Source organism: Anabrus simplex, chromosome 2 (genome assembly GCF_040414725.1).
Source record: "Anabrus simplex isolate iqAnaSimp1 chromosome 2, ASM4041472v1, whole genome shotgun sequence".
Classification (NCBI taxonomy): domain Eukaryota; kingdom Metazoa; phylum Arthropoda; class Insecta; order Orthoptera; family Tettigoniidae; genus Anabrus; species Anabrus simplex.
In genome coordinates this window covers 241,422,641-241,435,745 of record NC_090266.1, presented here as the reverse complement: position 1 = coordinate 241,435,745, position 13,105 = coordinate 241,422,641, and the positions used below count along the sequence as shown (strand labels likewise).

At 36.8% G+C, this 13,105-nt stretch overlaps 1 protein-coding gene across 1 annotated transcript in view; it reads left to right on the top strand.

The window, feature by feature from the left end:
- LOC136862763 (nurim homolog) overlaps window positions 1-13,105 on the top strand; it is a 166,294-nt gene that overhangs the window by 127,460 nt on the left and 25,729 nt on the right. Inside the window, exon 5 of the mRNA XM_067138997.2 lies at window positions 1,321-1,363. Within this exon, the coding sequence (XP_066995098.2) occupies window positions 1,321-1,363 (43 nt within the window). The remainder of the gene's footprint in view (window positions 1-1,320; window positions 1,364-13,105) is intronic.

Genomic DNA, 13,105 nt, shown 5'->3' with positions numbered 1-13,105 from the left:
CTTCTTTCCACACAGTTAGCAAAGTACCTGTATGTATGCAGTAATTAAATATGTGCGCTATGATTGCAAGTATTGCATCTCTATTTTTTATGAGAGAAATATCATCGCTGCCTCTGGTATTTGAACTGATCAAAGATATTAATTTCTTTACTTCGTGCTGTGTAAAATTTAGCTTATCTAGTGAAATGTTTGGTGTTTGGTTTTCCAGTGACGGCTGAACAGAAAAGACACCATCTGTTTCTTGAATTCAAATTTCTTATTTCTGATAGCCTGCTTTGTTTTATTTCTTTGGGCACAATGCTGTTCAGAATTGTTTGATGCAGTGTCACATCCATACTGCTGATATAATGTATCTTGAAGAGCCATCATCAACCTGATTTTGTCCATTGAATAACGTGCTGGTTTATGCATTGCATTAGTTTGCTGCTGGCAGGGTCTAATTGCCAGCTTTTCTGGTCAGCATTTTTGAAATTCTACGTAATGTAGTGTCTTTCTGTGTAAGTATATTCATTTTGAATGGGAGTGAAAGAGCTTTTTGCCTGGTTTACTGTAATGAGAATCTAAGGATAGCAATAATTCTTCTAAAATTAACTTCCGATCTTAGATACACACACCCAAATTTACAGACCACTGATTTGGGGTGTGTATTCTCTCAGAATGTTTGTATGCGTAGTGAAACTGAATCAAAGTATAGCCAAGGATAAGCTCACATTGCTATTAGTGGTAATATGTAAGAAATATTTGAGTTCATAGACAATACGATCTTTACGTCGCTTTGTTTTTGACAGATGTTACAGTGTGACAGTGAAGGTTGTGTGAACTCAGGATATCTTGTTCATAAACTGGAAATCAAAGACATGAAAGTAATCATATTGATTGTTAGTATTAACAGGTGTGAACAATGGCTGGAGGCCACAACAAGGAGATAAAGGATATGTTAGAAATGAATTTGATGGATGAAGTTGTGCATATGACCCAGCCAGCATAAAGCAGCAATGCTCATTTTCTTACTGGGGTTAGTTGACATTACAGTATGCAATGACCATTCACTCAGTAACCACCCCTAAGATCCTTGCCTGACTCCTTACAGCTTCAGAAATTCATGCGACCTCTTGCTTCTGAGAGCTGACTCCTGGGATATGAGACTCCCTTAGCCCAACTCATGTGCATTGATGCTCATAGAGAAACAAGCAGGACTAAGAAGAGTTGTATCTGCCTTTTGTCTATGTATTACGTAATTGTTGTTTAATTATGATTGTAGAACATATGTGTGGAGAATGCTTTGATACGTTTATTCTGAAGCCACTTTTCTATTTTCAGCTTGGACAGAGTACTGTTTTCACTCATAACATCATTATACATGGTAAGTGTGTGGCATGTTGACAGCCTTGATTGTGTCTATCTCAAAGACAAGCTTATTCAGAAAGGAGTTGGTTTGCGAAAACAGTCATAATGGTTGCTGTAATGATACATGGAATCTCAAGTCAGAACTGCCATGCGTGAACTTTGATGTTCTGCTATAACCCTGCCAGAATCTCAATAAATAGCATGCTATTTCTTGTCTTGTCTGCAAGAACGGAAGAAGAGCCATTTTTAAAATGTATAAATGGTTACAATAATTTTGTTTTCTTAGTTTTAAACTGAATCTGCTTCAGATATCAATCTATAACTGTGTATTTTATGGGCCAAGTATTTGTAAATTATTTAATGATTTGATTTTTATCATCCTGTAACGAAAGAGGGTTTAAGAGTTCTGACAATTTCATAAATAATTGGTTGTGATATAAAGATTTACTTGGTTGGAACTGCCATGTGTCAATTGTAATTTGCTGCTGTCGCATTGTTAGATGCTCAGAAGGTAGCTTGCAATTGCTTACAACTTTAACACATGAAAAAAAGGCTATGGAATGTATTTTTCTTAAATTAATGATTTTGAGGTGCATATCTGTAAAATTATTTCCTGTTATTTACAAACAAAACAAGTTTCCTTAATTGAATTAGTATTTCTGAAATTCCAAGTTCACTTGATTTGTTTAAATATCACCAACAGTTTAAATACATCTTCAATTTATGAATGATCAAGGGGTGATTCTTATAATAAATAATGTTATTGTTTTTATTTCCCACTAACTACTTTTACAATTTTTGGAGATGCCAAAGTGCCAGAATTTCATCCTACAGGAGTTCTTTAATATGTCAATAAATCTACCAACACAAGGCTGGTGTATTTGAGCACCTTCAAAGACCACCGGATTGAGCCATGATCGAACCTGCCAAGTTGGGCTCAGAAGGCCAGTGCTCTACCGTCCAAGCTGCTCAGCCCAGCAGGTGATTCTTATTAAATTTATGAATTTCATTCATTCATTCATTCATTCATTCATTCATTCATTCATTCAAACAGAAATAAATTGTTGAGTGTTTCATTTCCCTTTTAAATTATGTGGGAGGTCATGGAGTTTCATTCCTTCGTTTTGTGGAGGCTTCAGCTTTTCCTAATGTAAATGATACCTAACTGAAAACATGGCTTACTGTGTTGTGTATGGTTGCAACCATACAAGCACTTCGAAAACATCAAAGGAGGAATGTGTAGGTTTTAACACCCAGTCAAGAGAAATATCCAGAGAGATATCGCTCTTAGCTGTTAAAAAAATAGTTGTGCTAATTTCTCACCAACTTGACATAGTTTTTTATACTCTACACATTTCAGAGAGCAGGAATATGAACTATCAATGAAATATAAAGCCAAACTTCTGAGACAAAATAGAAAGTGTGTGTTAAAAGATTCTGTGCCCATGCTAAATATGAGGGGAATGAAATCTGTTTGTTTTGCAAAGCTTGCATTTACATATATTACAAGGTAATATGAAATATTCTAAATATACTTTTAAATACATTATTAATCAAAGTATTCAAGTTCTTGCCCCTCAGCAGTCTGAAATCCTATGTATGTACAGTACTTCCTTCTTGGGGATATGGTTCTCAGATTGCCTTTACTACACAAGATAGTACAACTTTTATTTTCTCTCTTGCTAAAGGAGTCCATGAATTGACCCAGTACACAAACTGGCGAAAGGCTACGAACCGCCAGTTAGCATTAGTTTTCACAGCCAGTCTTTCCGTCACATAGGGGATATTCGTTTTATCTACTGTATATGAAGACGTAATTTAACGCAGCAGAAAAGTCCTTGTGCCAAACATTACACATCACACTTCTATGCATCTCATTTATTGTTTCACTCTCTTTACAGCAGAAACTTTCAGCTGCAGTAGACCATCGCTTCACAGTGTTCGCACTTAAAACCACTCGGTGTTCCCCTGTCCTTCCGAAATAACAGGTGCCATTGGTTTGTTTCCTAGTCGAGATATTGTGCACTTTGGTTCAAATTGATAAGGCTTCACTTTTGTGGATATGATTATTCAATCCAAACATTGTGGTGACACTGAGAAACGCTCATAGATAGGCGGAAGTGGTGCGCAATATCTTGTCGAAGGGCAACTGTGATGTCACGCTGTCCCCTACTTAAAACTTATGATCTTCATATCTCGCAAGCTAATAGAGATGTTTAACTTCTGATTTCAACATTCTGCTCTCCTACACAAAATCTAACTGAATTAATTAAAAACAAAAAATTGATTTTCACGAGTTTACTGGGCCTTTAACACGTTCCCTGCGGCAGTGAATTTCGATGACTTAATGTTACGTCGTATCGGCCCACCGGTGACCCGATGCTGCCTTTAGTTATTATCGGTTCGGGTCACCGGTGACCTGACGAATTTGACTTTGTTTACTCCCTAGTATGAAATCCTAAACAATGCAAGTGCACTTGTTGTGTGCGTTATTGTTGAGGAGACATTCCAGCGTATTTACCTGTGCGACAGTGTTCCGATTCAACAATTGCGTGAAACAGAAATGACCCCGGAAATAATTGGGTCACCGGTGGGCCGATCAAAACTAGCAGTATGCCTCGATCCTTTACTTCAATTGGAACACTATGTTGCCATTAGTTAACAGAAATTCGTAACTAGGACGTAGTTACTTACTTCGCAATTCTGGGAAGTTCGCACCGATGGATAAGAGTAACATGTTTCGGGGCACATGGTGACCCGAACAGCACGGAATGTAATATAGGCCCACCCCAGTGCTGTCCTAACCCTCTTTCTTTTCCGTGCCGCCGGTGTGTCAGAATGTGAAAGCTCCATACCTAAAAAAGGACGTGAAATTGCTTGTAAATATTATATACGGAAGATAGTAAATATGTCAATAACTATTCCAATAACTCCAATAACCTCTATTGGCTTTCCTAAGAGCAATGTAGAAAGCAGATATCAGAAGGGTGGTACTCCTTAAACAACAGTCTACGATCTGCGGGCAGCAACACTCCAGGCTTCATTCACCGTAACCGCGCTAAGCGATTCCCGCGTAAAAATATAGGTCAGACAACAATCGGGACTCAGGGTGACCCGAAGCGATATGAATGGAAGATGAAAAAAACTTCCTTCTGGTCACCGGTGGGCCGATCAAAACTAGCAGTATGCCTCGATCCTTTGCTTCAATTGGAACACTATGTTGCCATTAGTTAACGGAAATTCGTAACTAGGACGTAGTTACTTACTTCGCAATTCTGGGAAGTTCGCACCGACGGATAAGAGTAACATGTTTCGGGGCACATGGTGACCCGAACCGCACGGAACGTGTTAAGACATGCCTCTCAGGAGAGTGGGCACTTGTTTTTGATCTGTAAAAGTGCTGCAAAGAAAGCAAAGCTAAAAACCATATAGGATCACAGCTCTTCATGATCTGCGGGAGCCGAAGCTAAAACTGTGGAATATTGCTGTTGGTTCCAGCATATTATATTATTATTTATCTTGGCATATTACACAGTGCATGGATCTGAGATGAGACATTCTTTCACTTGTTTGGTTTCATCAACTAGCTGATCATGAGCATTTATGCTGTACGGTATTTGTACATCATTCATTTGGAGCTTAAGTGCCCACAGAAAGTCGGAAGTTGGTGTGCAGTACCACCAGAGAGAATAGTTAGTTCAGTTTTTTCAACACAGCAGTACATTTTCTACAACATTGAACAATTTTTGTAGAATTCCTTCTGCACTGGATAATATTGGGCTGCATCAAGGGTACTTTCAACAGGACTGTGCCACTTTTCATGTACCACATATGTCCACAGCATTGATCCAATTTATTATATTTTTCTAATGGCTTAACATTGCTCTAACTCAGATAGTTTCATGGAAAACCGCCTTCAAGACAGCTGGCGGTGGGGTTCGAATCTACCATCTCCTGAATGGAAGCTTACGGCCGTTCTGTACTGCTCAGCCAACTCGCTTGGTTAAAATTTCTTTGGTGATCCTGTCATTGCCAGGAATATATAGAGCCAGGCTGAGTGGCTCAGATGTTTGAGGGGCTGGCCTTCTGATCCCAACTAGGATGGTTCAATCCTGGCTCAGTCCGGTGGTATTTGAAGGTGGTCAGATACGTCAGCCTCATGTTGGTAGATCTCCTGTTGGACTAAATTCTGGCATATCGGCATCTCTGAAAAACGTAAAAGCAGTTAGTGGGACATAAAGCAAATAACATTGATTATTATTAGAACTCTGTAGACTTTGAGATCAAACAATTTGACCTCGCATTACTTGTTCATGCCTTCGAACTTTGAACAATATAAATGAGAACATTACCATAAAAATTGGTGATGTTGGTATCATGGTGATCAGGAGAATGGCCAGGAGCATGATATGAAGTGTTCAGTTGTGTCTTGAGATGGAAGGAATACATTTTCTGCACTTAAAGTAATATCCCAGACATACTGCACATGCACTATGTTGTTAGTAGTATCGTTCTTGTTAAAATAAATGCATAATAAAAGACATTAGATTATGTCGAAAAGAAAAGGCAGTCATCTCCATAAAGACCTTTGAAGGAGTGGAAGATCAGCACTTCCTATAATTTTTCTGGTATAGTCTGAGTGAATCCCAGTGCTACATGTGTCTTCAAAAGAAGTAATGTTTCAAAATTTCTTGTCTTCCTGTGACAAATCGAACCCATGTCCTTCCAGGAAACTCAGTCACACTTTTACATCCTCAGCTAGGCACTCTTTTATATGAATCACCTTGTATAAACAGATATACATAGTACAGTCATCAAGTTAGTGGACTGGGTGCATAGTGTCACTGTAATGCACCACAGAGGATAGGCTGCATCACAGGTTGGTGCTGGAGCAGATCAACACTGGAACCGCAAAGAGGTGGTTGTGTGGATTCAGTGTAAGCTGAACTACAGTCTCTGCTTTGAAGACTAGTTGAATGCAAATGGTGGACCGTGAGAATGTTGCAGTTTGAGCAACGGACAAAATCAAGTTCTACCAAACCTTAAGCAAATTTGGTAGCAAAACATTTTATATGATGAAACCAAAATCATCTGTATTGCCACAACCAAAAGGAAAAAAAAGCTGCAGCAAGACAGATCAAGAGGCAAGGTGATACTTGAAATGTTTTTTGACTCACTGGAATTGAGCATATAAAGTTCATCTCACAGGGAGGAACTGTAAAACAGAACATCTGTGAGGAGAACCTTCACAATTGTAAGCATCCTGAGTTGTGTTCTAGGAAGAACAGGCTGTTGCAGCACACCATCACCCCTGCAGATTACTCCGTATTTGTTCAAGAAGAATTGGCAAGGCACCCTCCATACTTGCCTGATATTGTACCAAGCGATATCTTTCTCTTTCTGCATTTGAAAGCAAAGCTGTGGGAGTGTACATCTAATTCTGTTGAGGAGACCATTGCTGCCACAACAGCAGCTGTACAAGATCATCTTGCTAATATCTTTCAGCCGTGTTTCCGACAGCTATACCAATGTTGGCAGAGGTGGTGCATAGCAGCCAGTGTTGACTGTGGTGACTGTTTCGATGGACGATACGCAGTTGTGTAAGTGTATGACATGTTGTATGGCTGCCTGCACTCTAGGTGACAGTCCACAAACTGTTTGACTTTCTTAGTATTTACAAAACTTAGATGTGGAAGGAGATGACATAACTATAGATATATATACATAATTGAGAAGACGGAATGATAAATGAAGGAAATCTGTACTCTAATTTCTAACTACATAGAGCAGAAAATCATGAGGCTTAGGAATGTCCATATGATATCTACAAATTTTATTCATTAATGATTGGAATACGCACACAATTCTGCTAATTTCATTTGGTGATCTTAGGGCATTCAGAAACCTCATTAAAAGATCTTCCCATATTTGTAAGATAAAGCTTTGTTGTGAATATTTAAAAAAGTATGCATGACAATGTAGGTACAGAAGAGATATGTAGAAATGCCGTGTGTGAATTTTTAAGTTATATTATTTCACTATCAGAAACTCAGTTGATGAGTTGCAACTCTCTGTTCTCTTAAAAGTATAGAGGCAGAGGAATTTACAATTGAGGCGTTCAGAAGCCAAGCCGACTAACTCCATCAAATACAAATGTTCAGTACAAACAGTTGAAGTTATTGATCTGTAAAAACTCAATTTATTTTTCAGCATATTTACAATATACTCATTTATATTCTTACAATTAAGGTTATGTATTCAGCACTTTATAAATATATAAAAACATTTCAATGTCTCTGTCCCCCCTAAAGAAGCCACTTTCTGTGGAGTTAGTCACATTGCCAACTGAAAGTTTTGACACAGTGTTCTGAGTGGTATGTATACAAGTCATTTTATTAAACAAATATGCACAAACAAAACCCTTTTACATGAGCAATGCATTAGTATTATTGTAAGTCATTAAGTTGTACTTAAAATACACATAAAAAGTGCCTAAAGTACAAATACGTTATTCTTTGCCTCTATTCTGCATACGTGATGCAGTCGTCATCAATGACAGGTTCATCTTTTGCAGTCTTCAAGTTTTTATAGCAGTGGTGATGAATAGGGGGTATAAACTTCAATAGCTCCATTACATCCTTCTTTTTTTGCCATGGAGATTGGTCTGGATGTGCTATAAAGAATATCTTGTGGAACATTAGCTAGGCTTTCTAGGTTTCCATTTTTCTTCTGGATATTAATTTTCCAAAAGGCATTTCTGTGAAGAAAGTAGTTTTATATTTGATAGTGAATTGTTCAGCCTTCTCAATCCTGATCCATCTCATTGTCAGCCAGTTAAATGGTTCACCTTCGACACTTTGTTTCCTGTTGGTGATACACTTTTCTAAGTTTTACGTTGAATACAAGGTCTCATGGTTCATTTCTGTGAGGATATATTTGTTTGTTTTCCTGCAGCCAAGAATGATATCATACCAATCCCTTGGAGAATAGATGTGGCTACAAGTTTTTGCTCTTTTTTCAATAAAAGAAAAAGCTATGGAGTTAATCACTTTGGCCACTGAAACCACTGGTAAAATGTTCCGTTGCCAAAGCAGATAGCGCATTCTGGCGGCAAAACATTTAACTGTGGAGTTAGTTGTTTTGGCCACTGACAAATATTCATTGATGCTACCCTACCATGTTATTACTTGCACTTGTCAAAATTTTGGATTTAGCCGGCTTGGCTTCTGAACGCCTCAATTGAACAAATTCCTTAGCAAATTAGTTATTTTTCCTTTTAAATTGAACCTCTGTTATTTGTTCTATATTATTATTTGTTTTCATTAACAGAAATATAAAACTATTTATTATCGTATGATATGAGGGATAAAAGTTTACAACTAATGTCATAATATAAATAATTGCTGGTGATATAGGAATAGAAGTGCTAGACAGAACTTACATGTGTAAACTGTATGTAGTGCTATAACATAGTTAGCTCAGTAAATTTCTTCCAGTGACTTGCTCCTTCAACGGCAAATTGGGGTAGCAAATGAACAACTGGCTAAAACTTGTTTGCATCAATAGGAAACAAAAAAAAAAAAAAAATCCTTTAGATATTAATCTATGAAAAAAAAATTTAAACTTCACTAACAGAACTAATTATTTGAATTAGCATCTTTGAAAAATAAAGAAAATTAGCTTTATTGTCTTCTTGTGCTGGCAGGATAAAGATTTGCAGTGAATATCTTAAGAACTGTCTGGTATGACAGATGCAGAAAGAGCAACTATTAGGGTGACCATCTCTCACATATTTCCTGGTAACTCTCATATTTCAGCTCATTTTTAGATCTTACTGGCTCCTGTTTTGATCTTTCACTTCTCCTGTATTTATTTCCAGTAAAAATAACAATTGCAAAATTTGAATGTTATATTATTCATGCAGAACACATTCTGATATCGACTACCATCAATACAGTCTACAGCATTAAGCCCTTAATACAGAGTAAATATGACCACTGCATTAAGATTTGATATTGCAGATGGTCTGCCTGCCATTGTTAACGAGTATCAGCAGTTTGCTCTTATTGATAAACACTGAACTTTCTTTCAGACATTTTCAAACTATTATGAAATAACTGAATCTTGATTTGTGAATGACGATAGCCTCCATGAAGTGTTTTCTACTGCAAAAAAAGCATTGTCAGAAGCAATAAAAACAGAAAAAATGAAAATCCACATCCTGTTTCCAGTCATTCAACCAAGTCAGGAATGGAACAAATGAAGCCCCATCCAACGGCGAAGATAGGAATTTTTCCACCTGCCAAACCCTGCCGCACACGTCTGGGGAATGATTAATGACTGATAGATGAAACAAAATGATATTGGAGAGTGTTGCTGGAATGAAAGATGACTCTCTGAGGTTTAATTGATTTTGCATTTTGTTTCACATCTAATTCAACAGACGAAGAAGGATGGTAAGGATCTTCTGGTACAAGATATTTTGATTCTTTTGTCAGTTTAACATTATTGTTTAAACTGGTTAAAATTAAATCTAATTGTTTGATCAAAGGAATATGGATCTACAGTCCACTATTGGCATCTGCAGATATGAGCACGAGAAGTGTCTGAAAGGATTGGACTGGACAATTTCAAAGCTTTGATTTCTTTTATTGACAGTCTTAAGGCTGAGTATAGCATTTTATCCAGGCATATTACTATATTCATTTAATATCTATATATATAAAAGAACATGTCCTGACTGACTGACGGATTCATCATCGCCGAGCCAAAACTACTGGACATAATGAAATGAAATTTTGAGGATACATTCATAGTACAATGTAGGTGCTCGCTGAGAGAGGATTTTTGGATATTCCGTCGCTGAAGGGGTGAAAAGGGGGGATGAAATTTTAAAATGAGTGTATCTATATCTCAAAACTTGAAAAGTTTACAGATGTAAAAATTGGTATTTAGAATCTCCTTTAAAAGTAAAGAAACCTATATTTTTTGTTTTCGGAAAATACCAATAGGAAGGGTGGAAAAGGGGTTGAATGTCATTAATGAGGATACTTATATCTCAGAAACTGAAGATATTGCTGACCTGAAAATTGGTATTTGGGATCTCCCTTAAAAATAAAGAAACATGTATTTTCTATTTTTTGAAAATCCAAATATTGGGGGCATGAAAAGGGGGGTGAATTTTCGAAATGAGTGTATCTATATCTCAAAACTTTAAAAGTTTACAGATGTAAAAATTGGTATTTAGAATCTCCTTTAAAAATAAAGAAACTCGTATTTTTTTCTTTTCTGAAAATCCCAATAGGAAGGGTGAAAAAGGGGTTGAATGACTTAAATGAGGATACTTATATTTTAGAAACAGAAGATATTACAGACCTGAAAATTGGTATTTGGGATCTCCTTTGAAAATAAATATATACGCATTTTTGTTTTCGGAAATCCCCCTAAAGTGGGGGGGGGGAATTGAAAAATTAGTTGAATTTTTTGTATGAGGATATTTTCTCAAAAAAGAATGATTTTGCAGACGTGAAAATTGGTATTTGGAATCTGCTTTAAAATTAAAGAAACGCGTATTCTCGGAAAGTCTAATAAAGGGGGGGGGGGTGAGGTGAAACAATTGAAAAATTATTTTAATTAATTGTATGAGGATATTTACATCTAAAAAACTAAAGTTGTTACAGATATGAAAATTTGTATTTGGATCTCCTTTAAAAAACAAAGAAAAAAGCGTTTTGAGGGGGAAATCATCTTGGGGGCAGGGGTGAAAAGGAGTTGAATTCCTTTTATGAGGACACATATCTCAAAAACTGAAGATGTCTTGATAATTGGTATTTAGAAGAACCTTTACTATTAAAGAAACAAGTATTTTTTGCCGGAAAATTCAGTTAAGGGGGGGGGGGGGTAGGAGTGTGAAAGGAAGTGAAAAAAGTTATTTCTCTTTATGGGGATACTTATAACTCAGAACTGAAGGTAACAGACGTGAACGCTGGTATTTGGAATCTCCTTAAAACATAAGGAAACACTCTTTCTTTTTAGGGGAGTGGGGGTAAATTAACTTTATGGCGGTGGGGTGAAAAATGCGTTGAGACCAATTGATTTTACTGTTCTTAATGTACTTATTCTGATAATAAACTGACCATTTTTAATCTTTCCTGGGTTCGGTTTCAAGAGCCATCTTTTCCTTTGGAGAACATAAAGTTAGATTACAGTAGATTCTCCTGGCATATAAATAAAAATTTAAACACATTTGAATTAAGCGATAGGAATGATATTGACCGTGCAACTGTTCACCTCTGTAATAAGGTCAATGATGCACGGAAGTATATCACTCGTGTCGCAAGAAATCTCGCGCACTTGCCTACGCGCGACTATGGTGCTGGTCACATTTTCAGCAATGACAATGGCAGCAGATGTAATTTACCGCCAAGTTGCGGTCTTGCATCTTGCTGTGGGGTCCAGAACATCAATAATAATAACAATAACAATAATAATAATAATAATAATAATAATAATAATAATAATAATGTTCTGGACCGTCGTCCAAATGTGCGGACCGCGCTAGAAACGGGTCCTGGCCGGGTAGTGACTAGGAGAATGCAGTCCGGCCGCGGGTTCAGTACCGCCAAGGCACCCAAGATGACACCACGCCGGATCCCCTCAAGGATTTGAACCATATTAAAAATGCTTATAGGAAAAGATGGCAAAGATTTAAGGATCCAACTGACCGAGTGGAATACCAGGAATTAGCCTGGGAAGAACGAAATCGATTGCTTGGAAGAAAGATTGAAAAATGGGTGGAACTTTGCCGTAATCTCTCAGAAAACGAATCAGATCACGAATTCTGGCAGATTCTCTCAGAAAATGAGTCACATCGCGAATTTTGCCGGATTATATATAAAACGTTAAGCATTCAATTATAAATTTCATTATAATACCGTAGCGAAGCACGGGTATCTTGCTAGTCTATATATAAAATAACTTGTCCTGACTGACTGACTGATTCATCATCGCCGAGCCAAAACTACAGGACATAAAGAAATGAAATTTTGGGGATATATTCATATTAATATGTAGGTGCTCACTACGAGAGGATTTTTGGATATTCCATCGCTAAGGGGGTGAAATTTTAAAATGAGTGTATCTATATCTCAAAACTTTAAAAGTTTACAGATGTAAAAATTGGTATTTAGAATCTTCTTTAAAAATAAGGAAACACGTATTTTTTTGTTTACAGAAAATCCCAATAGGAGGGGTGAAAAAGGGGTTGAATGCCTTTAATCAGGATACCGGTACTTACATCTCAGAAACTGAACATATTACAGACCTGAACATTTGTACTCTTGGTCTCTTTTAAAAATAAAGAAACACGTATTTTTTTGTTTTTGGAAAATCCAATTAATGGGAGGGTGAAAAGTGGGGTGAATTTTTAAAATGAGTGTATATCTTAAAACTTGAAAAGTTTACAGATGTAAAAATTGGTATTTAGAATCTCCTTTAAACATAAAGAAACATGTATTTTTTTGTTTTCGGAAAGTCCCAATAGGAGGGGTGAAGAAGGGGTTGAATGCCTTTAATGAGGATACTTATATCTCAGAAACTGAAGATATTACAGACCTAAATATTGGTATTTGGGATCTCTTTTAAAAATAAAGAAACTTTTTTTTTTTTTTTTTTTTTTTGCTTTTGGAAAATCCAAATAGTGGGGGGGGGGGTGAAAAGGGGGTGGATTTTTAAAATGACTGTATCTATAGATATCTCA